General features: G+C 49.0%; 1 protein-coding gene and 1 long non-coding RNA gene across 10 annotated transcripts in view; both read left to right on the top strand.

Annotated features, from left to right (window-relative positions):
• Nucleotides 1-9,424: 9,424 nt before the first annotated feature.
• Nucleotides 9,425-18,134, top strand: LOC141740284 (uncharacterized). Of its 4 annotated transcripts, XR_012585942.1 has the most exons (5): nt 11,577-11,807; nt 12,334-12,365; nt 12,666-12,725; nt 16,106-16,307; nt 16,951-18,134. It is a non-coding gene; the product is annotated as an uncharacterized LOC141740284 (long non-coding RNA). The 4 variants fall into 4 exon arrangements; XR_012585944.1 differs by lacking the exons at nt 11,577-11,807; nt 12,334-12,365 and adding an exon at nt 9,425-10,121; XR_012585943.1 differs by lacking the exon at nt 11,577-11,807 and having other exon boundaries at nt 11,819-12,365; nt 16,109-16,307.
• Nucleotides 18,135-22,729: 4,595 nt separating this feature from the next.
• Nucleotides 22,730-24,007, top strand: part of KIZ (kizuna centrosomal protein) — a 50,403-nt gene continuing 49,125 nt past the window's right edge. For 4 of the 6 annotated variants that reach the window (XM_074578681.1, XM_074578682.1, XM_074578680.1 and 1 more), the window contains exon 1: nt 22,744-22,889. In XM_074578681.1, the coding sequence (XP_074434782.1) occupies nt 22,795-22,889 (95 nt within the window). In that variant the 5' untranslated portion in view covers nt 22,744-22,794. Of the gene's footprint in view, nt 23,028-24,007 lie in introns of all 6 variants that reach the window. The other 2 variants (XM_074578683.1, XM_074578685.1) reach the window with 2 other exon arrangements.

Genomic DNA, 24,007 nt, shown 5'->3' with positions numbered 1-24,007 from the left:
GTGCTCCTGGTACCCCATGCCCTGCCGGGGTGTCGCATGGCCATGGCGGAGGCTCCCTGGGTGTCGCCCATCTCCCCCCACCACAGAGAAAGTGTTGTCAGCATCTCACCCAGGCCCTGACTCCGGGGGCAACTCCGCCAGCGCTTCCCCAGATCAGGTCTCATGAGCAGGGGATGCCGCTCATGGCATCATGACATCGTGCATGGAAATCTGCACCCTTTAAAACGCCGGGGTCCAGCAGGGAGGGTGTATTGCCCTCTCGCAGCGGGGACCGGCCCCTGCCTCCCACCGGGTTTTTCCCCCCGTATCAGCAGAGCCGTGCGGGTTTGAGTGGCGCTACATTGCACGGCTTTCAAAGAGCACTTGCAATCTCCTTATCGTAATACATCCAGGTAAATCAAGAGTGTGCTTAATTTCTTATCGTACCTTTCACGTCTTATTTTTTATTGAGGAACTTTCTTTTGTGGGAATTTTTGTTTTGTGTTCTTTTGTTGTGTCAGTCTGCTGATAAAAGCGCGTCGGGGATTGCATTGTGCTGTTAATTTTCCTTTTGGTATGCTTGCTACAATGACTTATTTTGTGTCTGATATATTAGTTATCCAATTTTTGTAAGCTGATTTTAAATATGTTACTACGCAAACTCTTTTTACAGCCTGTGCCGCTTCTGATTATGAATGAGTGCAGAGATACACGCAGGAGTATTATTTATATAAAATATATAAGCAGGAAGAATCTTCATAAATCACAAAATGCTATTATCCTCGGGGGTTCATGACAGCCATATCTTTTTTTCCACGGAAAACTAGAATACATTAAACACCCCAGGCATTCGAAAGGGACGTTTCAAAAACTGTACAATTGCTCTATTTATTCCGTTCGTTTAGTAGGGAGCATTTAATATCTAAAGTCTGTTTTACACAAATAAATCTTAAAATTAAGATTTAAGTAAGAATTTATTGAGGGGAGCTACCGTATCTGCCTGTAGCAATATTATGGTTTATGACCCGAGGAATACGGTATTTAATCCTGGAGGGAAAGCTTTCAGAATGCTATTTTACATAAGGTTCTGATGGCGGTCTCGTGCCTGTTTGGGAGTGTCGGCGTGTGCACCGGCACGCACGGAGCCCCCCTTGCTGAGAGGCCTTGCCGAGGCCGTGCCGGGCCCGGGATGCTGCAGGAGCATCCCTGCCCTATGGCAGCACCTACCTCACTAGATCCGTTACAGAAAACCCTCGCTTGGGTTGCGCTAATCAATAGCTGTGCCTAACAGTTTACTACACCGTTTAATTAAACGAATTTACCTTTTGAAGGAAAATCCATTGCAAGCAATTTAGATTCTGGTGTATTGCAACCTTTTTTGAGGTTACTAGTGCTTTTAACCACTGTCTAAAGTGCATACAGTGTTAATTAGCATATTTAGGATTAAGTAGATTTACCATGCAGTAATCATTCTCTAATTCAGTAAGAACTATCTCTGGTGAATAGTGGACATTAATGACAGTTGCAAGAGCTTAGATATTACATAATCACTAATTACATTCTGCACAATTAGCGGAGACTCCTCAATGTGAATCGCTAATGGCTGATTCGTGTCAGCAGCCTGTTCTGCCTGTAAAGAAATATAAACAGTCTGCATAATTTTCTGATGGTATTAGCATAGGGAAGGAGGTTATTAATGAAGTTGGGAGGCCGGGAGGAGCGCTGATGGATGGGGTGAGCCCAAAGACGGCGTCACCCTGCCGTACCCTGCCTTGGTATACACCTGCGCTTCGTGATGAACGACGCCGGCGATGCTGCCTCTCGCTTCCAGTCTCTCGGCTCCCTTTGGGCGGTCGGAGGATAGAACTGGCGCCTTAACAAGCCTCCGTGGGACTCTGGAGGCTGTTTTATTAAGCACTGGGTTAAGGGGTGCAGAACCGTCTCCAGCACCCAAACCTTCAGTCTTCAGAGAGCTCGGGCTTGGTTCACGGGTGAAGAGTTGGGAACGACGCGCAGCCTGCTGCGGCAAGGATAGGGAAAGACCAACTGACGTGAAAACACTGGTTGGCTTGTTGGTTGGTTGTTTTTCATTTTACGGCTCAGCCTTCGGAAAATAAACACGTGATAGTTTCTTGCACTACTGCGTTTAGTAGTTCCTTGCTTTTAACCATTTTCTCAGGCGATGAAAAAAAACAGAGAAAGCTGGATGTTGCATTTACCCCCATCTTGCATGGTAAAACTGACCACATAGGGAGAGGACCTTTCTTCTTAGTTGAGCATGACAGGGATTTGGACAAAAGTGAGGTGGCGGGCAGGCTTTGCTTCTTTAAAGAAATACATCTTTGCTCAATTGATGTTTAGTGATCAGGTCCACGGTTTCTTACAAGTGGAATTCAGCTTCCCGTGTTTGTTGTGTGATTAAAATGAGGAGTAGTGGTATTAAGCCAGTGGGAATTGGTTTGGACAAATCCCAAACTGGAGACCAGAATTGGGCCCTTATACCTCTAGGTATTAGGTATTTTAAATTAAGATTGCATGTGGTTTTAAAAGGCATTGTCAGAGCAAAAGCAATTTAACAAAAGGCAATGTATCTGGCGACTACTCTTCTGCCTGCCAAGTGCTCTTCTCCGCGAGCGCATTGTAGGGATGGCAGATTACATCTTCTGAATATTTTTGTCTGTTGCTGGGTTCATTTTCATAATAATAACTTGCATCCTTCTATATCCTTTCATGTTGAAGGGTTGCAAACTATTATACAAACAGACCCACTCCTGAGATGCAGCCACCTCCGAGGGGAAAGACGACAGCTTTCGGGGGGTGGGAAGCGAAGGCCCCGGTGGGGATGCAGGGGGACAGCGAGCACAGTGGCCTCTGGATGAACTGCCCAGGGGCTTCTGGGGAGCCCCTGTCACAGCACACCCCACCTTGTGCCCCCAGAGTATACCTTAGCGTGGAGAAACCCGGAGCCTGCGGGTCTGCACTCAAGGGGCGAACCCGCAAAAGGGTGCTGAGCTACCAGCAAGCTCTGGGCTCGCTGCTGGGGCAGCACTTGGGTTCGGGGGGCAAAAAAAAAAAAAAAATCCAAAGCATAAATAGTCCTTATATTCCACGTCGTGTGCGAACCATTCTGGATCGGTGGAAGTAAGAGCTTTGCAGCAGTGTTGAAGGGGGAGCAATGCGCGCTTGAAGCGTCCTCTGCAGCTTCCCGTGTCGGCTAGAAACAGGCTGCAGACAGAGCCTCCGCTCATCCTTGTTTCGAAACAAGACCCAAAATATTGTTTCTCTGGCAGCAGAAAAACAAATAGCTGCTTATTCAGATCAGTGCGTGTAATTGCTAATGTGCCTTCGATAACGAATCGTTTACTAACGGTCACGTCCCGACAACAGCGACACTTCCAAGCCCTGAAAACCTTTGCGAGGCTGCCGGGCTGCCTCGGCCCCAGCAAACAGGTTGCCCTTGCTCAGTTTCACGCCACCAGGTAGGATTTTGAAAGGGCTTGTAACATTTTTAAATGTTATTTCCCAACAGCTAAGATGGCAGAGCTTTCATATTCGAGTCTGAAAATATTGGACTTTAAGTGCCTTGTCTCGAAACTCCATTTTTTATCTTTCCGGGGCTGGCGGCTGGGCTGACGTGAATTAAGGCCACCCCAGTGAGCAGCAGCGGCAGAGGACGAGGCCAGCAGGCTTTCTGCTAAATGTGCTTGGGAAGAGCAATTAGGCGGTGCAGATGCAGCCCCGTCAGCGTCGTTTTTAGTTACGGATTTTGCAAAACCCTGCTTTCGGTGTCGCTGATATTTTTGCAGTGTTTTGACCCGGCTAGTGACAGCCGAGCGCCATGCGTGCCCTCCCCGCCGCTGGCATTCGGACCCTCCTGACCCCTCCAGGACCGGTGCTGGGGGGCTGGAGATTAAACGCAGACCCTGGCAGTGGGGCGGCATTTCCATACGTGCTGTTTGGAAGGCAGGTGCTATTCCTTACATTATCGCCAGAACATTTAAATCTTAATGACTGGCATTGTTGTCTCAAAGACGGTGTTTTTCCTGCTGAGAAACTGCATTAGATTGGAGAAACAGAGCTCATTTCCATTCACTCAGCAGTCTCTCTAGAAATGACATGCAGTGCTTGAAACTGTTTATTTCCAAATTCAGGCCTCCTCCGCATCAGTCATCAGCTTCAATTACCAGTTTTCCGGAGCCGAGCCATCAGGCAGTCTGACACGAGGGTCCAACCTAATTCCCACCTTCTCCAAAGTCAAGAGCATAATGTGCAGATGAAAAGGTGGAAAATAGCCTGGACTTCATTAGCATGCAGAGCCCGGCTGTTCATTTGCTTGCTGCGAATGGAAGTTCTGACACTCGGCGCCTTCTGCAATATGAGAAAAGTCCTCTTCAGAGTATATGATGTCCTTACCAGCCAGGAAAGGTCATCAAAAAGGCAGGCGCTGACCTTGCTCCCTGCTCTTCATGACTAGTTTATTGATTCCAGGAACACCTCATTACATGCCGGATCAACATATTATTGCCATGTTCAGCGGCTGAATTGTTTACAAGTGTCTTTATAACCAGCAAAAGCCTTCCGGATGATGCATGACTACACTCATTTGGATGTGACCTGCCAATTATATGTTATCCGATATGGTGCTGTGTGTCTTGATCCCTGACCGGGCCCGCTGCCCTGCATCAGCACGGGCCCATTTACTACTTCTTTCTAACCGCTCTTTGGGAAAGTGTCCATTAGCCTGTCAGTCTGTAAATATTTTATTTTTTTTTTTTTTTTACCTCTGCTGCAGGCAACGCGAGCGTTATTGCTCTGTCATTTGCTATGCATGAGGTTCATAATCAGTTGGGGGAAGAGGTGGGTTGTTTTGTTTTTTTTTTTTTTTATGGCAGCGTCTGATAACCCACCCAATTTGCAGTCAGTATGCATGGCGAGCGGTGCGACTTGTTACAGAGCCGCGTGCCGGCCCTGCGAGAGAGACCTGTCATATTTTATTCAGGCGCGAGCACTGCGAGGCCGGTGATTTATTTGCAGGAGGGAAAGCAGGAGCAAGTCCCCCCCCCTCCCCGGTCTCTCCCTTCCCTGCCTCTAAAGGTCCAATAACTTACCACCCAGCAAATGCATTTTCCCCTTCTACATATTTTTCTGTGGTTTGCATTCTCATTCTCTAAATATATTGCGATGCATTATTTATTCTTGATCTAGAGCGGGTGACTTGGTGTAGTTTACACGGGCATAGACACAAGAATTTAAAAAAATAAATCACGAGGCACGACTACTATTTTAATCTCTCATTACAGACACTTATGGCTCAATAAAAAAAAAAAAAAAAGAAAATAAAAGAGTGGCGCAGCAACTCGATTAGCAAGTCTGTAAAGAGAGAGCGCTCCAAAAAGCGGCACTGAGAAAGCGGCTCACATGCACCCGTCGGCACAGGCTCGGTTTTGCTTTTTACGGTCTCCGCTGCCGGTTGTCAACAGCCTTTGGTGGTGACCCGGACGGGGGGTGCAAATGGCACACAAAGCCAGTGGGACTGCTCAGAGGACTCTCCCCGCGCAGCCGCTTCGCGTTCGGTTTGCCACTGGAGAGGGGGTGCCTGTGTTTTCCTGCACCCCCAGCCCAGGTAGCTCGCGGGGAAAAGGCTGGAAGCTGGGGATGATTGCCCTTTCTACCAGTGGAGATGATTTTTCTTGACGTTTGATTTCCACGTGCAACCAGAAGCAAAGATGAAGGGGCTCGTGTGCGTGTGAAATAGGGGGAGCGTGGGTGCAGGAGGGCTCTGTGGGACCAGGAGCAGGCGAGGTCTCACACCTGGGATAAGGTCTGATACCTTAAACACAAACGAGATTAACATTTGCTTAAATTTGTCTCTGTTTGGGGAAAATACTTGAGAGTCAACTCAAAACTATGCAAAAGAAGAGTTGTGTGTTTGCCTGCCCGGGGACGCTGTCCTGAGCGTGAACCAGACCCACAGTGACCTTACACTGATTCGGGGTTTTTGGTCTGGTGCAGAATGACGGAGTTGTGTGAGTGAGAGGCAGGGTGTCCCCACAGTATAATCCCACGGTGTGTCCCTGCAGCATCTTATCCCAACTTCACAGGGTGTCACTGCTTTAAAAAAACCCAAAAATTGAAAAAACAAAACAAAACCAAACCCCAACAACAAAAAACCCAAACAAAAACCCCACAAAATAACCAACCAGCATCACCTGAAGCTGTTTGATAGCTTGTTTATTTTCTATCTACAGCTTACAGAAGGTTTCCTTTAAAAGTATCTCCCATTGGAATTGGCTAGGACGCAAGAGTTGTGATGGAGTGCGTTTGACCAGCAGAGCAAAGTTGGTTTCTGCTCCATTATCTTAAACAGGGAAGATGTGCAGGGGCTGCCAGCGTGTTGGTGCCTCTCAGAGGGGCTTCTGGAAGAGCTGGGGGACAGTCGTGTTCCTGGAACCTGAGCATCACTGCTGTCCTCTGGCTCTGGGTGTCCGGGGTGCATCACCCCCAAGATGCTGAAGGAAACTCCTTGCAGAGGTGGTGCATCCATGCAGCCGCAGATCTAGCTGATGTGGCAGTGCCAGAATTTCCATAGGTTTTGTGGCCTGGCTGGAATAAGACAAAATTTATGCACGTATAGCGCTGTCTGCTCAAAGCTCTGCAAACATTAATTAAGTTGCCTAACACCGCTTGGCAAGTGTTAGCGTTGAAGTCCTCTTGCTGTGGTTAAATTGAGGGACCAAAGGGGCTTAAGAGCTTCAAGGGTGAACCAACAGCAGCGAAGATGCAGGGTCTCCAGCGTACTGGCTCTCGAAAGCCAGCGTTGCATCTTCCCGATTTTAAAAACCACTGTGCCTGGGCCCAAGGCTGCCTTAAAACTCCCCGGTGCCGTCAGGAGTGTATGAATAGCTGGGGGATGCCCCTTGCTGAGGTGACAGAAAGCAGCTAGGGGTCTGGTTCCCTCCTTACAACACGGAGCATTTTGGTTTGGGGGCTGTAAAAAGGGGGATTTGAATTTCTTAAAACAGCCCGTTTAGCTTCCAAAATAAAAACCCCTGGGTCTGAGCGGCCCTGAAGCTGCGGGTGTTGAATATTCAAAGGGCTGATTCCCCCTGGTGAGCTGTGGGGTTTACGCTGGCGTGATGCTGCTGAATCCAGTGCTGCGGTCGGGTAACACCGTGCCCCGGCATGGGTTGTCGACCGCGGGAACTGAGTCTGCAACCGCTGAACCTCAGTGTGGGGCCTCCACCACAGCGCTGGGATCTCCCCCCCCGCCAGCTGAGGTCCCGGGTCACTGTTTGGCCTGCGTCACACAACCGGCAAGTGTCACACAACCGGCAAGTGTCACGTTGAGTCTGGCATTATTTATGCTGGGATAAGTCTGCGGCGGTTTATCAAGCCCCAAACATTCCTCCAAATTTGGCACTTGATCCTTTAATTTCTGTTTATGTCATTAATCCCAGATTCCTATTCATGGCGTAAATTTTCTCTTTAAAAGGGAGAGAAAAATCAACTCTTCGTGACAGCAAAGTTGCATGACTATGGAGAGGAGCATTAACCTTTCCTTTAGCCTGAAGAACTCCATAATCTTTTTAAAATCAACTTTTTATTATTTTTGGAGTGATGCTTAATGCCTGATGGAAGCGAGAAGCAGTGGCGTCATTAGGGGAACTCTTTGCAACTTCTCCTGTGTATAATTTAAGGCCACGTCTAAGCTGCACGTGCCTGTGGGTGCTGCGGGAGCCGTGGCATTGCCCCGCTACCCGGGTGGGGCCATTTCCCCTGTTGCGCTTGCGCGCTGATGCCTTCAGCAGGGTTGGAACCGGCGAGTTTGCAGCCCCTCCACGTCCCACCTGCAGCAGTTTGTTTCCCTTTAGGAAACTCAGCAGTGCCTCCTGCAGCGCTCAGCCTGGTTTTTGGCCTCTCTGCGCTACGCCAGCTGCTGTCAAAAGCCGTGGATACAAACACAGGCAGAGGAGGGCTGGTGAGAACCAGCGGTGCACACACAGCGGCTCAAGGCAGTCAAGCAGCAGTGTGTGACAGCAAGGGGAGCTGCCTCAGGCCACCGGCTCTTCCGTGGTCCTGCCGAGCTGAATTTCCATCCTTTGGTGTGCCTTCTCCCAATGTTTCCATGCCCACAAGCCAGCTGCAGCTTCTTCAGACGCACCACTAAGTGCAAGTGACTTGGAAACCAGTCCCAAGCTCTCCTTGCAGCGCATTGCTGCCAGGAGCCCACCCCGCGCAGGCAGCACCCGCTGGGTGCTCGGGGCAGGCAGAGAGGTGGCGTTTTGGGGGCCGGGTGCTGCAGCTCCGATGGTCGGACAGGCCTTCCCTTCGGGCTGGGGGAGCTTGAGGTTGAACAAGGTCAGGAGATGCCACAACGCTACCCCTTGGTGGCCTCACCAGGAGGCTCATTAGCAGAAAAATGAGGTGGCCACTGGATTTATTAACAGCACCCAGTGTGCAAATTTAATTTTCCTTCTCATTGCACTCCAGCAGAGTAATTGGACACACAGTCCAGGGCAGGGACAAAGGACAAGGTCAGTTATTTGTCTGGCAAATGCAATTATACGTAGGTCTGAGAAGAGGTTTGGAAACCGCATTCCCTGGCTGTGTCTTGCCCTATGTAAAAATCGCCCAAGCTCCTGGAGCACAAGCTGGAACAGTGCTCCCTGTGACCCAGCACAGGGGACAATCCCCTTCGCTGGTGCACGGCCAAAAAGCAAACTCGCAAGGTGTGTGATGTGCAACTCTTCCCTGAGGAAATGCTTCTTGGAGGAACGCACGTGGGTTTTGGGTGGTAATCACCCAGCTCTAATTGCCACGATGCCCTTGCGGTGCCATCCGGGGAGCGCCGTGCTGGCCGGGGCCCTCTTGCACAGACGGGTATTTATTTGGAGAATGTTTGCAGTGTTTAAAGATCAATGCTAGGTACCCTCCTGACGGTGCAAGGACGCTGAGCCTAGCACTTGTTATCAAGCCTACTCAAAACTTTGGTGCAGCTTTCAATTGCTTTGAGCGCTTTCGCTGCACGTGTTGCATTAACCAGAAAAAGGCATCGTTCCGTACATTCAGTGCAGCCCCATGAATGCAGGCGCTGGAAGAGCAATCTGAAATACGGCACGGTCGCCGCGCTGGGAAGTCAATTTGTTTAAAAGACCGGTGGTGGGGAGGGAAGGATCCTGCCGGGTGGCCGGCACCCGCTCCTCAGCCCGCTCTGCTCCTGCTGCAAATGAAGGCGGCAGATTGCAATACACTGGAAGAAATTAGCCCTTCCATTCATCTTCATTAGCCACACAGTTTCACTGGATCTGAGCTCACGACAAGTGGGTTCCCAATATCTATGTAAATCCTTCTCTTTCTCCACATATTCACTCACATTCATTAGTAAGTACCAGAAGCAACGCTAAAAGTACAAGCCATGCAGAAGAGGAAATCAGTGAGGGCTGGCCGTGCCTGTGCAAGGTTATCGTCCCGATTACGCCGTGGAGAGCGGAGTGTTTGGGTATTACCCCTATAATTATTGTTGTTGGTTGTGCATTAAATGTGTGCATTTGAAAATAAATCAGGCAAGTCTAGTGCTACCGCAGCAGTTCGATTCATCACTGTGGGTTGTTATCGGAAGATGTGGTGGTTGGCCAACGTGGAGTTGGACCTCTACATCCATGCTGAAGGAGCCACCTCGATTGCATAAGACTGGATTTCCTCTGGAAATCAGTGGGTGAAAATCAGGATGCCCTCCATAGGCTGAAATTTGGATTTTGCAGGGCTACCTTCAGCCATTCCTCCTTTGAGACCTGTGCAGGGGGACAGCCAGGACTTCCAGATAAACCTGTCTCCTTTCCAGTTTGTTGTGTAGGAAAGGAAGCAGCCGCGGGGGCTGGAAATCCTGCAGCCGGGGGGGGGCATGCCGAAACCCAAGAAGAGCTATTCACCTCTTGTTTGTGCGAGCACCCACGCTAACCACAGAACCTGACACAGACCGACCGGAGATGAAGACCTGGAGCCTCGGAGGTGGGGAGGAAGACCCCAGCCTTCTGGGGAGGAAGAGCAGCGCCTGCCGACCTCTGCAACCCCCTCCCGCACACCAGCACCTCAGCTGCAACGGGCACGGGGCGGGGGGGGGGGGGAGCTTTTATTAATTACTGGTAATTACTTATTTTACATATTGTTATTGATGTTTTTTTGTTGCAAGTAGCTGTTTATATTTAAGAGATAAGGAGGGAAAATGTCTGCCCGGGCAGTTAAATCACTGGAACAAGGCTACAAAGCCCCGACCGCACGTCGCAGACCTTGCCAAGTGTTTCCAAACTGAATAGTCATTGGGTTGGCAGATAATTCAGAAACTATTTGTATGAGCTGTTTATCAAATTATTAACTGCACAGATGTTGTTTGGTTGAAGAGCAGCTGAACCTTCTCTCTGCCAGCCGCGGAGACAAAGGTCTGCAGGAATAATTGGAGATGTGCATGGAATATTAAATTAATTTACTGCTCTTAATTCTTATGCAAATCCTGACCTCTGATAGAGCCTATCAATTACCCTGCATACAGGGAAAAGAAAGGAGAACAGTTTCTTTCTTTTCTCCCCCCCCCCCTTCTTTTTTTTCCTGTTGTTCTTCAGTTTGGTTTTTTGTTTCCTTTTTTTTTTTTTTTTTATTCCTTTTTGAAAAGGAACTTGGAAAAGGAAATATTTGGGGGAGGGAAAAAAAGCCATTTGTGGGAGAAGCAAAGGACCGGGATTATTTAATTGATTCTCCCGGTTGCAGCGATGTCCCCTGGGAGTCCGGACACAGTTTTTAAAATAGCGGAGGGGGTGGGGGGCGCGGGGGAGGCCTGGGAATGGAGGCCAGGGCCGGGCTGAAATAGCTCCACACACTTTGGTCGGAGGGGCCCGGCTTGGCTCACGTCACCTTCGGTTGGAGTGGGAGATGACTGGAGGCCCACGGTGATCTCGGGTGGGTTTTGGTGGGTTGGGGGTTCTGCCGCTGTGGGGTCCGGCCAAGGGTTTGGGAGGGTTTTCTGGGAAGGACTTCACGCCGCTGGGAGCAGGGCTGATTCCGCCAGTAATTAACAGTGAAGAAGAAAGGCAATTTGTTGTCAAGTCTATTGTGAGATCCCAGGTAAAATGAAGTACGATTTAATTGGTCCTCGTTAAAAAGAGCTATTTTTCTAATATGGAGAAAAGGCCTCATCTTGGGCACTTTTTTTAATTGGGGTTGTGTATGCACTGTTTAGTCAATGTTTAAAAAAGACTCCGGGCCTTATTCTTTCATCATATTTTCTAATAAGGATAAATAAATAGGATGAATAATGCGATCGGTCTATCCCTCGACCTCTGAAAGACCTCAGCAGCGAAATGATGTTTCAAGCTCCTTTCGTCACATCCAATATGCACTGCCTTTCAGCTCTCCGCAGCCCAAACAAAAGCCATACAACAATATCAATTAATCATGCAGCAGGCAAACAAGGAGATTTATTCCACTACAAATAGCCTCACAGAGAGATGCTGAATGGGCTTGATTAGCATGAGAAAAGAGGAGCAAAACTCCACAGTTCAACAGCTAAAGAGCAATTTGATGGGGCTGGGATTGGGAAATTACTTGATTAGTGTCTGTCGGAGGAGAACACGATTAGGACGCGAGTCCCAGCCCCGCCGGGGGAACGGGGGGCTCGGGGCGGCCTGGCCGGGGCGTGGGGGCAAGGGGGGTAAAAATAAAAAGGGGGGGTGGAATAAAAGGATTTTTTTTCCTTCCCACCCCCCCCCCCCCCCCCCCCCGGTAATTCCCGGGAAGCGCCGTGAGACTCCGCTCCCCCTCCCAGGCAGCCCATTCGGGTAATTTCATTTATCCCGCAAATCTAATTAGTAATCCGCGGATGACATTAATACCGATATAATGAAGCCTGTGATGACCAGATTAGCAGGCGCGCACTGATAGCCTTAAAGGCACATCGCACCTTGGCATCCGCGGGACCCAGGCGGGAATGGGGGAAAAAAATCTTGCTTTAAAAGGAGAAGGGGGGGGGGGAAGAAAAAAGAAAAAAGAAAAAAAAAAAGCGGGCGGGGAAGAAAAAGAGGAGCAAAATCCGCACAGGTCGGGCTGAGCGGTTATGAAGGGAGCCGGTGCTTTGCTGAGCTTTACCTGCCCGCTAGCACCGGGCCCCGGCCACCCTCGTCCCGACTGATTCCCAGTAATATTGCTCCGCCAAGGAGAAGAAAGGGGGGGAGGAAGAAGTCAGAGCCAAAAGAGTCGCTCTGCAATTTATTCCAATGGGTGGCTTTTAAGAAGCTGGCAATTTGAGACGGCTGGGTGTTATTTAGTGCAATATGAAATCAAATGATCCTATTTCTCAAATAACAGTGTCTGGGAGGAGAAGAGAATGCTCTGAAAAGGTAATTGTCTCCTGATGATATTTCCATTATACCCCAATCCTGGCCTAAACGCTATCAGCGCCGGGCTGAAATCGATACGGGGAGGAAAGAGGGGCTCTCCCGCCTCGTACCGCCGGGATCCCGCACCGGGAAGGGAAGGGGGGTCCCGACGCCGGAGCTGGGGTGGGGGGAAGCATCCCCAACATTAACACCCCACGATCTTTGCAGGAGGGCTTTGGGGGGAAAAAAAAATCCTAACTCTTTATTATTATCCCTATTATTTTTTCCTTGCCTCGGTGTGCTGGCCGTGCCGGGTACCAGGGGAGCAGCCCGGGGCTGACACCCTCCTCGCCGGCGGCATCTCACTGCGGAGGAGCCGAGGTAAGGAGAAGGAACGCGGCAGGACCATGCCCGCGGCGGGGGAGGGTCCGGGGGGCGGGGGGGGGTGTCTGCGGAAGAAGTATCTCTGATGCAAAAAAAAATACACCACTTTCCCTTCGGCGGGATGCGCCCCGCGCAAATGTCCTGGACGCCGGTTTGCCTAAAGGATGGGGGGCGAGCGGGGGTCGGGCAGGAGCTGGAAGGGCTGTCCGCCCCCCGCGCCGAGCCACCTCGGGCTCCTGCCTACGGGGACACGGCCGCGGGGACCCGAGGAGCCGCTATCCTCCTCCCCGCCTCGCCGCAGCCCCTCGGATGGGGCTGGGAAAAAGGAAATCCCGTCCTTTCCCGCGCCGCGGCAGCCAGACCGGTTCTCCATCGTTTTCCCCCGAAAGCCCAGCTTGCGTGTGCCCCCCTCCCCACCCCGCGGAGCGGCTTTCGGGATGCTCTGACCCCCCGCTGCCCTCGCCCCCACCCGCGTTTCAAGCCCCGCAGCAGACGGCCAGTCTCCCGTCCGGCCGTCGGGTCGCATGAGCCGCTGCCTTAAATTATTAGTAGCTCCTGTCGGTCCCGTTCAGCGTTTGGCAACACTCTCCCTTCCCCGGAATGCCGCTGCATCTTCATTTTGTGAAATACCCTGATTTTTTTTAATGGGAGAGAACGTCCCTTTCGCCGGCTGCTATATGCCCGTGCTGCCGAAATGATAAAATCACCAGAATTAAATCACTTCAGGGAAACGGCGGGGGAAAAAGAAAAAAAAGAAAAAAAAAAAAAGAGAGAGAGAGAGAAATGAAGGCGGTAAACAGGAGGAAAAGGAAAAGCTAGCGGGACCTACCTGAGTCCGCTCCCGACGGGGCAGCGGCGGGCATCTGCCGCCCGCTCCGGTGGCATCCAGCGTCGCGGAGCGGCTGCTCGGCTCCTTCGCTGGTTTGGGGGTTTTTTTTTCTTGTTTGTTTGTTTTTGGGGTTTTTTTGTTTGGGTTTTTTTTTCCCGGTCACCAGCATCGCGACAGCGGGACCTGACCGCTCCCGGCTGCGTTACCCCGGGAGCCAAGGTGCGAACGGGAATTTTGCAGCAGCTCCCGAAAAATTACATCGGCGCTTTCCCCCACGTCTCCTTTCGGGTGAAGGGGATTTTCCTTCGGTTGTTTGCTTGGAGCTGCGGGGCTTCTTGGGTTGCTTGATTTTTCTTTTATTTATTTTGTATTTTTTCCCCCCTTTTTTTTTCTTTCTTTTTAAGCCTTTTCGCCCACGCGGGCGGGGGCGGGGGCGGGGGGGGTGGGGGGGGGGAGGGAGAGGCTCGGTGTGGCCCCGGCCGCCGGGGCGGTGCGGGGCGCGGAGCGGAGCGGCCAGCCCAGATTTGGGCTAATTACTGCATAATTGCTAGGAAAGGGTCGGCCGTTCACGCCAGCGCCGGGCGGGCTGGTAGCGCGTCCCCGGGCACTTCGGGGAGCAGCAAATAAATGCACTTCTGGAAGGGAAAAAAAAAAAAAGGGGGGGGGGGAAGTGGGGGGGGAGCGGAGCGTATTAATTGAGCAAGGATAAAGGTTTTCTCGTTAAAAAGTTTACTGGGTGACTGCCATTGTCTGTGCTGCTCTGGGGCGGGGGGGGGACGACAAGAACTTGCCCTTCGCTCTGTGGCAGCCGAAGTTACTCGGGGCATGTCACAGCTGCACAAGGGGGGACAGGGAGGTGGGCAGCGGCAGGCCAATGCTCAGGGCCGCGTTCAGACGCTCAAGGGCCCCCCCCCCTCACAGGGTCTGGTCTTCTCCTAATGGGATCAGGGCACCTTCCAGGCCACCGTCCTGCACTTGGAGAGGTCCTGTATGGTTTGTGCGTCTGCAAACGGGCAAAACATTTTGAACCTTAAGCCTCTAAGTCAGCCCAGACCTTTGCTGTTCACAGATCACACCTGCCGACCCAACTGACACGAGTATTTCCTCAAAAGTAGATCCGAAACGAATTTTCGAGTAGTATCTAAATGCACTGTTGAAATATTTTCCATCTCTTCTCAAGCTTTTTTGCCAGCTTCTGCCTCAGGTTCCTTTTTATGTTTGGCGTGATTATTTACCATTGTATATACTAAATGGAGGACAGAGGGCAGGGACCAGCGATGTCGAGTTCTGAGCAGACACAGTTTAATTAATATAATAGTCTTATGCTTGTTCTCCTGCTTTTCAAATGAATGAGCAGTTTATATGTATGGACCCTTTCATTCACCACCAGAACAATCTTCCGCACAGGACAGAGGGGGAAATGCTTAATAAATCACAGAAAAACAGCATGGTGGTTTGGGACAGGAAGCAAAAAATCCCGTGTCTATTTCAAATAAATAGAGAATTCAGAGAAGCAGTGTATAGTTCTTACTCCGTGTTAAATTTGGCCAGGCTGTCCAGATAGCACTTGCTGAAAAACAAGCCAGCTTCTCCAGCACTTCACAGGGTCCGGACCTTCTGCTCCAAACCTCAGGCAGAAGTAAAAATAAAATGGAGAGAGCAACCAAACAGTGACCACATAATTCTAGCTCAGCAGAATGCGTTTATTTTCCATGTATGCTGCCACTGCTGTTTTGCTGATTTAAAGAGTCACTGATGACTTGCAAACGTTCATGCTGAAATATAAATGTCTTTAACAGGGTTTAAATATTTTGATTTACGGTAGTGAGGGATTCTCAAGAGACTCTCTGTTTGTCAACGTCTGTCTAAAGAGCAGCGTGTCGCTACCTGTGCTGTCGGTTCGGAACAGCCGTTGGATCTGATTTCCTTTGCCCCAAACAGCACTAAACTGCAAGGCTCGCCCAAGTGCTTCCCTTTGTTTCAAACCCTTGTAGCTTGGAGCACTTGTTGAACCTGACGACAAGTGCATCAAAGTGGCTGACAATTATGAAATAAACAAATATCATTTGAGGCATTTTTGAGCCGAATCCAGTAATACATAGATTAGCTTATTGATGTCGTTATCATATTGAATATTATTCATGCTTCTGATATTTCTGCTGCGCGGCGGCATTCCCTGCTCAGTAAACATCATATTATCTCACTATGCAAAAGGCTTCATTAATCAAAACAGACAATAGGCCAGACGCTCTCCCTTTGAGTCTGGGGTTTTGGATCTTCCAGGCTTTTTACCTTGTCTAAATGCCTTGTCCCTGTCAACGCAGAAGGCAACTCTTCAAAACAGATTGCTATAAAACGTGGAGCTAAAAGGAAAACATTATCTAATTCAGTTAAAAGAATTTCCCGGTTATTTTACATTTTCTCTTTAATTTTTCATGACTTGTAGAAGGAAAACTTTTTCAGTATTTCAGTCAGTACATGAGAATAACCCACTCATTTGTTAAAATACTAACGAAAGAGCCTGATAGATCTCTGTCCTTCAAACCAGCAGCCAGTGTTAAGATCAAGAAAGATGGAGCTGACTGGCCAACCCGTGGTTGCGCTGCCTGCCTCGCTCATTGGAGATGGAGAACGGATGGTGGATGGAAAGCTGGGAACAATGTGGCCATGAAGCTGCTGTTCTCCAGAAAGACGATGCTGGCAAAAACATGGCACCGTCTTGATTTGGTGCAACGGACCGCATGTTGAAGGTGAGGCAGGGCACTTTTGTGGCTAGGAAAATGTTCGGGTGCAAAATCTCCACTTTCAGGCGCGGGTGCAGGCCAGGTGGTGAGACACTCGGGCACACGGAGGCATTCATTCATTTGGAGAGTTTGGCGGAGGCAGATTTGACCCCCCCATGCTGGATATTCTCCACTCCACAATTTGTAACGAAGTTGAACTCTTGCTGGTTGTGGGCTGCGACGTGTGGCGGGCTCTGCCTCGCACCGGGCTGTGGCGCCTTGGGCCGAGCTGCAGCGTGCGCAGCAGAGTAACGCTCCCTGCTGTGGGAATTGAATGGGCAGGTGTGGGATTGATTTTGGCTACGTGTTTTTGAGCCGTCATCTTCTTCCTGCTTTCTTTTCGGTTATTGCAGGCCTGACAGAGACATTCCATAATCATCCAAAATAGCACAAAATAGTCTTTCCTGCACAGAAATACATTAGAATTGTTTCAGATTGAGCAACAGAAATTAAAGTAGTGGTTGTACGGGGTGCTCCAGAGCATAAGGCATAGGTGACTTCAGAGAGACAGGAATCGAGCCTTTTGACGGTCTGCTGTGTGTGGCCTTGTTCAAATTCAGCCTCTTGTCTTGCATGTCAGAAAACCTAAACTCAGTTCTCATTTCTCCAGGGACGGGGAAACTCAACACCGTCAATCTCCTCTTTCCTCTTCAGACAACAGCAGACACTTAAATGGAGATTGGTTAATTCCTCGTGCCTACATCTTAGAAAATGAAGTGACTTTGAATTATTGGGAAAGCAGAGAGACGCGAAATCTCCCAGACCTCCATCCTCTCCACATCCTTGGCCTTGGAAAAGCCTGAGTCAGGTCATACCTGATCCCTTCTGGTCTTGGAGCCTCATATACTGCAGAGGAGACTCAAAAAGCACTTTGAGATGGCTGGAGAGGAGGGATACTTCCCGGCAAATGGTCTCTATAAACTGGTCCCCTCCCCATGCCATTTCTGTTGCTCATTAACAACACGGAGCCATAAACAATGGCACGCGCTTGTATCTAAATTCTCCAGGATTAATTAAAAAATCATTGGTGACGACATTACTAGAGACTTTCAGTTATGTCAATAGGCTTTGGATAAGGCCCTTATATTCTTAATAAACATTATGTAGTTTTAAATGCTGTAGTCTTGTTCTTTATTTAATCAGACATTATCATTGGCTTCTGTGTTAACTCATTTCACCTGTCCTGTCAACAGCAAAAACTGCCTTCTTCAGTAAGACAATGTATTTCCTATTTATGCATCAGAAATGAGTAATAATAGGTTTCAAGAAACTGTAACATTTAATAAAAGCGTTTTATTACATTTAAATTTATTAAAATTTAAACATTAAATTCAACATGTTAATTACTATTTCCATGCATTGACACTGACAGTCGGAAATGGATCCACACAACTGCTCTGCCGAGATATGTTCACTGGTGTTATTTGCTCTTTGATTACTAATGTATTATTAGTGCTCTTCATTTGGGACTTGATTCATTAACAAAAAGACTTATATGGGCATTATGTAAATTTTTTGTATGTCTTTTACATAGCTACAAGGGCATGTATTATGAATCTAATTGGAAAAAAAAAAAAAAAAAGAAAGAAAATGTATTCAGTTCTGTCCTGACTTGTGGGCAAGCTCTAGCTAGATGTACAGTCCCTCTCAGAAATCAAATAAGCCCAGAGAGGAAAAACCTCTTTTCAATACATCACAGCCTGTGTTTCTGCAAATCCCTTTCTCCAGCCTGCTGTGTTTTGGCAGAAATAGCAAAATGGTGGCAATGAAATGTTCGGGCTCTCTCATATCTCATCCGCGTGCCTGCTGTATACGTGGGTGCTTGCAGCTAATCGCCCCTGTTGGGTTTTAATCAATGATTTCTCTCTAATGCTTTTGAAGTTGTGATTTGGTTTATTCTAATCCAGGCGTTGTCAAGCAATATTTGTATTTCTCATGTTAAGTTGAAACTCAGCTAAAATCAGAGAGGGCCCTTAATCTGTAAAAGCTCATCATCGTCGTTACGGCAGCAGTGTTGGGGGGGCGGGGGGAGGTTATACAGAGGCTAGCGTGGTGAGGCTTTGTCCCAACACACCTTACACGAGGACACCGACAATTTCTGCTTTGCATAGAGTTTCCCATCTTTCCCGGACCAAGTGGCATCCCCTCCATTTTCTGGCTTTAGATCAGAGCCTGGCAGACAATCTGCAGCAGGTACACCGTGTGCACGGATCCATCACGCAGGAAAACCAGCAAACCCTGTGACAGCGATCTCTGATAGACATAGTCAAGGGCCACTGATGGGTGAGAGGGGAGAGGCCAAGGGGGAGACAGACCGATGATCTGTAGCACCTGTGAAGAAAAAGCATGGAGTAGATAAGTAGGGCAGAAAAAACTACAGCAGAGATCTTTGGAAAGATCACAGCAGTAGAAAAGGCAGAAAGGCATTATTTTTTCCTCCAGTTTTTCTAGGTGCAGCAGTGCCTTCAAGTCCTGACATCAACCTCTCCGGTCTACTGCAGACAGCGGGCCCTTCTGTGGATGTAGCTCCAGGCTGGACCAGCTCCTTTGGCAGCGCCGCTGCCAGTGCTGCAGAATACATCAGGCTCTTGCAGCAGGGAAGGTGCTCTGCAAACCGTCAGAGATGTGGTGCTGGGCCCAGCACGGTGATGCCCTTAAGCGTGGGGACACAGGGCGACGCCTTGGTCCACGAGCCTTTCACTGTGAGGAAGCAACACAGGCTGTCTCTGGAAGCGTGCATTGACACCCCTGTTTTCCCCTACAAAGATATATTCTTTTTTCATATTCTTCTCTTTCTTTCATCCCCTTTTCCTCCTGCAGGTGAGCACCCTGCGGCCAGATGCTCATCACAATGAGGCAAATTCTGCACCTTGCAGGATGCTGTTACATCTCCAGAGGAAAGAAGGATGCTAAAAGCACACATGGTTTACTCCCTAAATTAAAAAGAGTGTGTAAAGCTGTTTAGATTAGTGCACGTCAATTCCAGCATTTGAATCAAGAGATACGTTCGTTTGTCAGCTATTGGGGAAAAAAAACCCCATAATTTCATTCAAAGTGCATTTAATAAGACAGAAGGAGACAGATTTCTTTGACAGTTTTACAGCTCTTATCAGATTACATTAAAATTAAATTAAAACAATCTAAAAGAAGTGTTAAGTACTGAAGGGAGAACACAAACAAAACACTCCTCTTTGTAGGCTTTCAGGGATGGGGTACTGATGTTAGTTATCAGGGATGTGAGTAATAAGATTATTCTGGAGTCGATTATGAGCCCATCAGTGTCAGCGCTGGGGATCACTTCGCAGGCCTGGGGTTGCAGAGGGTGAGCCCTGCACCGAGACAAGGAACAGAAGGGCCAGAGGAACAAAAGGTGAAGTATCTTGGGGGGACCAGGCCAAGGCTCCTTGTTTCCTTATTTTTTTTGTTTAATAAAACACCAGAGTGTTTAACCCTGTCTGCTTTTCTTTCTTCTGTTTCGTCTTTCATTCTACTTTTTTTCTTCTCCTTCGTGCTGCCCGCAGTGCTGGGACTGGCGGGGACAGGTTAGCCGTCCCCGTTAGCACTACACCCCCACCCCCCCCCACCCCAGCCCCTCCTGGCCTCTGTTCTCTGCCGGGATCACTTTGCCACCATCTTCTCAGTTTGTCACCATGATCTCTAACGCTCCTTCCCAGCTCCTCCCCAGTTAGAGGACCCTCCGCTGTCCCTTGCCCGTGTCCCCGGCTAAGCGGTTTGGAGCGGGAGATGCTGGTGGGAGGTGGGCAGCCTCTCCAAGTCGGCGCCTCAGCCCACCTCCTCCTGAGCAGCGGCTCCTGTGCCACCGTGCAACTGAGTGCCCTTGAGCCCCCAGCCCCACACGTGTGCTCCAACTGAAAACACAACTTAAAAAAAAAAAAAAACAAACCCCAAAACCTACCCGGGTTGGAAAGGTCCACTAAAGAAATAAACTCTGCAGTCCTACGAATCTCACCTCCCGCGCTGAGCTGTCAGGTGGAGATCAACCCCTTTCAACTGAAACCTGGAAATCGTAGTGTGGGAATAAGGTTTTCCAGTAGGTAAATACAATGTATGCTCGTAATTTTAGATAGCACTAGAAGCGTTTGAAAGTTTTTGATATTATTTTAGCAAGCACAAATATTTTTAAAAGCAGTTTAGTCTTCCAGAACCAAACCTGGTATGTCACTGGTACAGGCTTAAGAAAGCCAGATTCTTTGCCTGTTTTGAAAAATAACAAATTTGTAGTATATGAAAGTGTTTTCTTGTTCAAATGCCATACAGCATTCGTCAGTTTTCTGCACTGACAATCAGCGATGCATTCAAAATATGTGTCAGGCCGACAGAGCGCGGTTCATGGCTGACATTCTGAAATAACAAGTTTTTAGTTTCTCACCTTGGTGTCAAAGAGGAGACTATTTATTTAGATGTTGATATTAGCAATGAGAGCTGTTATGAGGGACCTTCGGGGGGGGAGGGGGAAAGCAATTTAGCTATAAAGCAACCACGAAAACCTTTTTATTTCCATTTTATCTGCCCCCATGACTTAGCAGCAACATCATGCTGATACAAAGGCTCTGGAGAAGTCTTAGTACTACAAGTAACTCTCAAGGAGGGCAGGGGATTGTGTCTGCAGCTGAGATGCCGAAGGGCCATTTTTTTCCCCTACGCATTTTTAAAGGAAAGGGCAAGCCATGGTGGACCTGGGTTGCAAAGTCAGGTCCACCTGGGGAAAAAATGTCCAACTTTGGAAATACAGGCAAGCTCAGATTTCCCAGATTTCACCTGTCAGCTCTTGTGAAGATGTGAACTCAACGCTGTGCCGGAGGTCTCCACAACACACCTTTGCTTTCAATACACAGAAGAGCAAGAAAGAACAGCATGTCTTTTATTATGAGTGTGGTTTATGTGAATTCAATAATAAAAGGCTCCCAAATCTGCAAATCCTTTGCCTATGTGTTTTCTTGAGTAGGTAAGCTCTTACATGAGCTAAAGCCTTCCATATCTTATTGAGCCATTTATTTATAGTGGATATGCAAAGGCTAAGCCAGACAGCAGCTATGGTTATTCAAGTGACAGAAGCTAATTTGGGGACTGTTAAGTACCGCTACATCAATTCAGCAAAGCTTTTTACTTTACATTTAAATTTGGTTTATCCAAGTTTGAGGCTGAAGGTGCTGAAAAATACAAGGAACTCTGTTGCATGACACCGAAACCTGGCAGAGGAACCCCGAGCCTGAAAGCTTGTCCCGATGCTGTTGAGCCCCCCAAGTCCCCCCCAGCACTGGCACGTGGCTTGAGCCATCTCCTAGCCGTGCCGCAACTACCTCACAACCGCAGCCGATGCTTTCATGTGGCAGTTGTTGGACAGAAGTTCTAATGAAGGGTAATTATGATGATGATCTCGTACTAATTGTATACCGATTGGTGTTCTAATTATGCTTAAGCATTTCATAGCTATCTGCGACTTTGACTGTTGATGTAGCATTTCTTCTCCTTAAATTCAAATGCTTTCATGGTATTTGAACTTTCTTTGTTGGGGCCCTGGAATTTAAGCACTCGTTTCTTTCAAAGCAACCTAAGTTTTTATCTGAAAATGAAAAAAAAAAAAAACAAACATGGTTTTCTTTTCTACTTCGTTTACCAGCTGGGGATTGAGGTGCAGGGTTTCTCAGGGCTGGTCCGGCGCTCACTCAAGGTGGTGTGGCTTTTTCTGCTGACGGATGGATTTTGGTGACAGGACACCACTGACCTCTGACAGCTTGACAAAGTGGTGATTCAGAGAAGGAGGAATCAAGGATTTTATTTACTTCTATCGAAACGGGAAGAAGCCATTTGTGTTTTCTGGTTATTTTTTTTTCCCCCCTGAAAAACATGGTGTACAATAAACTCAGCAAAAGAGACTACTAAAGGGAGGGCCTCGTTACTGTAACCGTTCAGCAGCTTGCAATTATTTTTGGAATTAATCTCCTTGCAAAGTCCCTACTTTCCCTCTTTTCCAGAGACGGCATTAGTGGCGTGCCCCAGGTTACCAGAAGCCGGGGCCCAGTTCTCCTCAGCACCGGTCTGCAGACTTGACTGGGCATTACAGCCATTTTAACTGCTGTAGTAATGCCTAAATTAACAGATTCAATACTATTATACGAACAGATGAGGTAATAACTTCTGGATAAATGCTTTACATCTCAGCAGCCCCCAAACTCCTGCCGCGGCCTTCTAGCCCAAGGAGCCCCTCTCACAGCTCCCGCGCTAGCAACGCTCCCGTTAGCCGCGTTTTCAAGCCTTTAAAGACTTAAAAATGCCTCGAAGGCCTAAAAACGCCATAAAGGCAGCGAGAAACCGCCCCTTTGCCGCCCCCCCCCCCCCAGCAACGCGCGCGGGGGGCGGGGACTTCCGGGGCGGGGCCGCCGCGGTGCAGGCTGGGAGCCGTCGCTCTGGCCACCGGCGTAAACAGGGCGGCATGAGCGGGCCCGGCTCGGCTGCCCCCGGCACCCCCCGGCCCGGCTGCGCCTGCTGCCAGGGGCTCGGCGGCCTCCTGGAGAGTCTCCGCCGCAGGTGAGGAGACCCCCACGCCCGTCCGCCGCGATTCGCTTCCTCAGGAGCGGCCGCGCCGGGCCCGACCCTCCCGCCAAGCCCCTAAAGGGCCTCGGGTGGGCCTGGGTTCCCCTCACGCCGGCCGGGCCGGGAGGGGAGGTGAGGGAAGGGGCGGTCTCCCGTGTGCCCTGGGGGGTGGCTGCCGGGTCTCTGCCCCGGGGGGGATGGGGGAAGGCGGACTCCCGCCTTCTCGGGCACGTGACAGTGCTGCGCCCCGGGAAAAATGGGGTTCATTGTGTGCTTTTTGGGATGTTATTGCCCGGAGGGGCTTTCTCCGGGGAGGGGGGAATAGTGCAGGGTCCCCAGCAGTGTCTCAGACAGGGCTTTTCTGTCACCTACTTCAGCATCTTCTTTCTTATGGTGACATATTGGGGGGTGTGTGTGTGTGTATGTATCCTTAAAGCTAGCTTATCGTTAACACCTGATTTTGATGTTCTTGCTCATTGTGCTGTATGACTTCTGTTTGAGCATACTGGTTGACTACCAAAAGTGCTGTAAACCTGTTACTGCTTGTCTGAGAAGTTTTCCTGAAGCACTTCTGGCAATAGTTACAGAATGACTTGTTACTTTAAGCAAACAAGCAAATAATACAGATACTGGTATTTCAGAGCTGGCTAGTTGATGAATGGGCATGTACAGGTGCTTCTCCTACAGGCATCTTTTTAGTCTTTTTAAAAAAGTTATTTTAGGTGTTTCAATTTATGGGTGCTTCACGGGGATCTGGCTTCGGGGAAAAAAGCAAGTGTATGTAGTGATGCAAGCTTTCTGAAGGGGCTTTGGCCTGAGGGGTCTCAATCACCACTTAGTTGCTCTGAAGCTGTGTGCAATTAGTGATGCTCCTGGCCTGTTACTCACTGCAATAACTACAGTAATTGGTGTCAATTAGCACTTTTTTTTCTGGCCAGAGGAAGTCTCTTGAGATCATTTACGGCATACTGTTATGAAGTTGCACTTTAAGTAGTACCTGTTTTCTGTCTAACACAGAAGACTTTGGTTTTCTGGGTCTCATGCTAGCATGTCAAACGTACAGAATTAGCAGAAATAATAACACTATGGCCGTGAGAATCTAAACTTGCATG

This window comes from Larus michahellis, chromosome 3, assembly GCF_964199755.1.
Source record: "Larus michahellis chromosome 3, bLarMic1.1, whole genome shotgun sequence".
Taxonomy (NCBI): domain Eukaryota; kingdom Metazoa; phylum Chordata; class Aves; order Charadriiformes; family Laridae; genus Larus; species Larus michahellis.
This window is presented reverse-complemented; position numbering and strand designations above follow the sequence as displayed.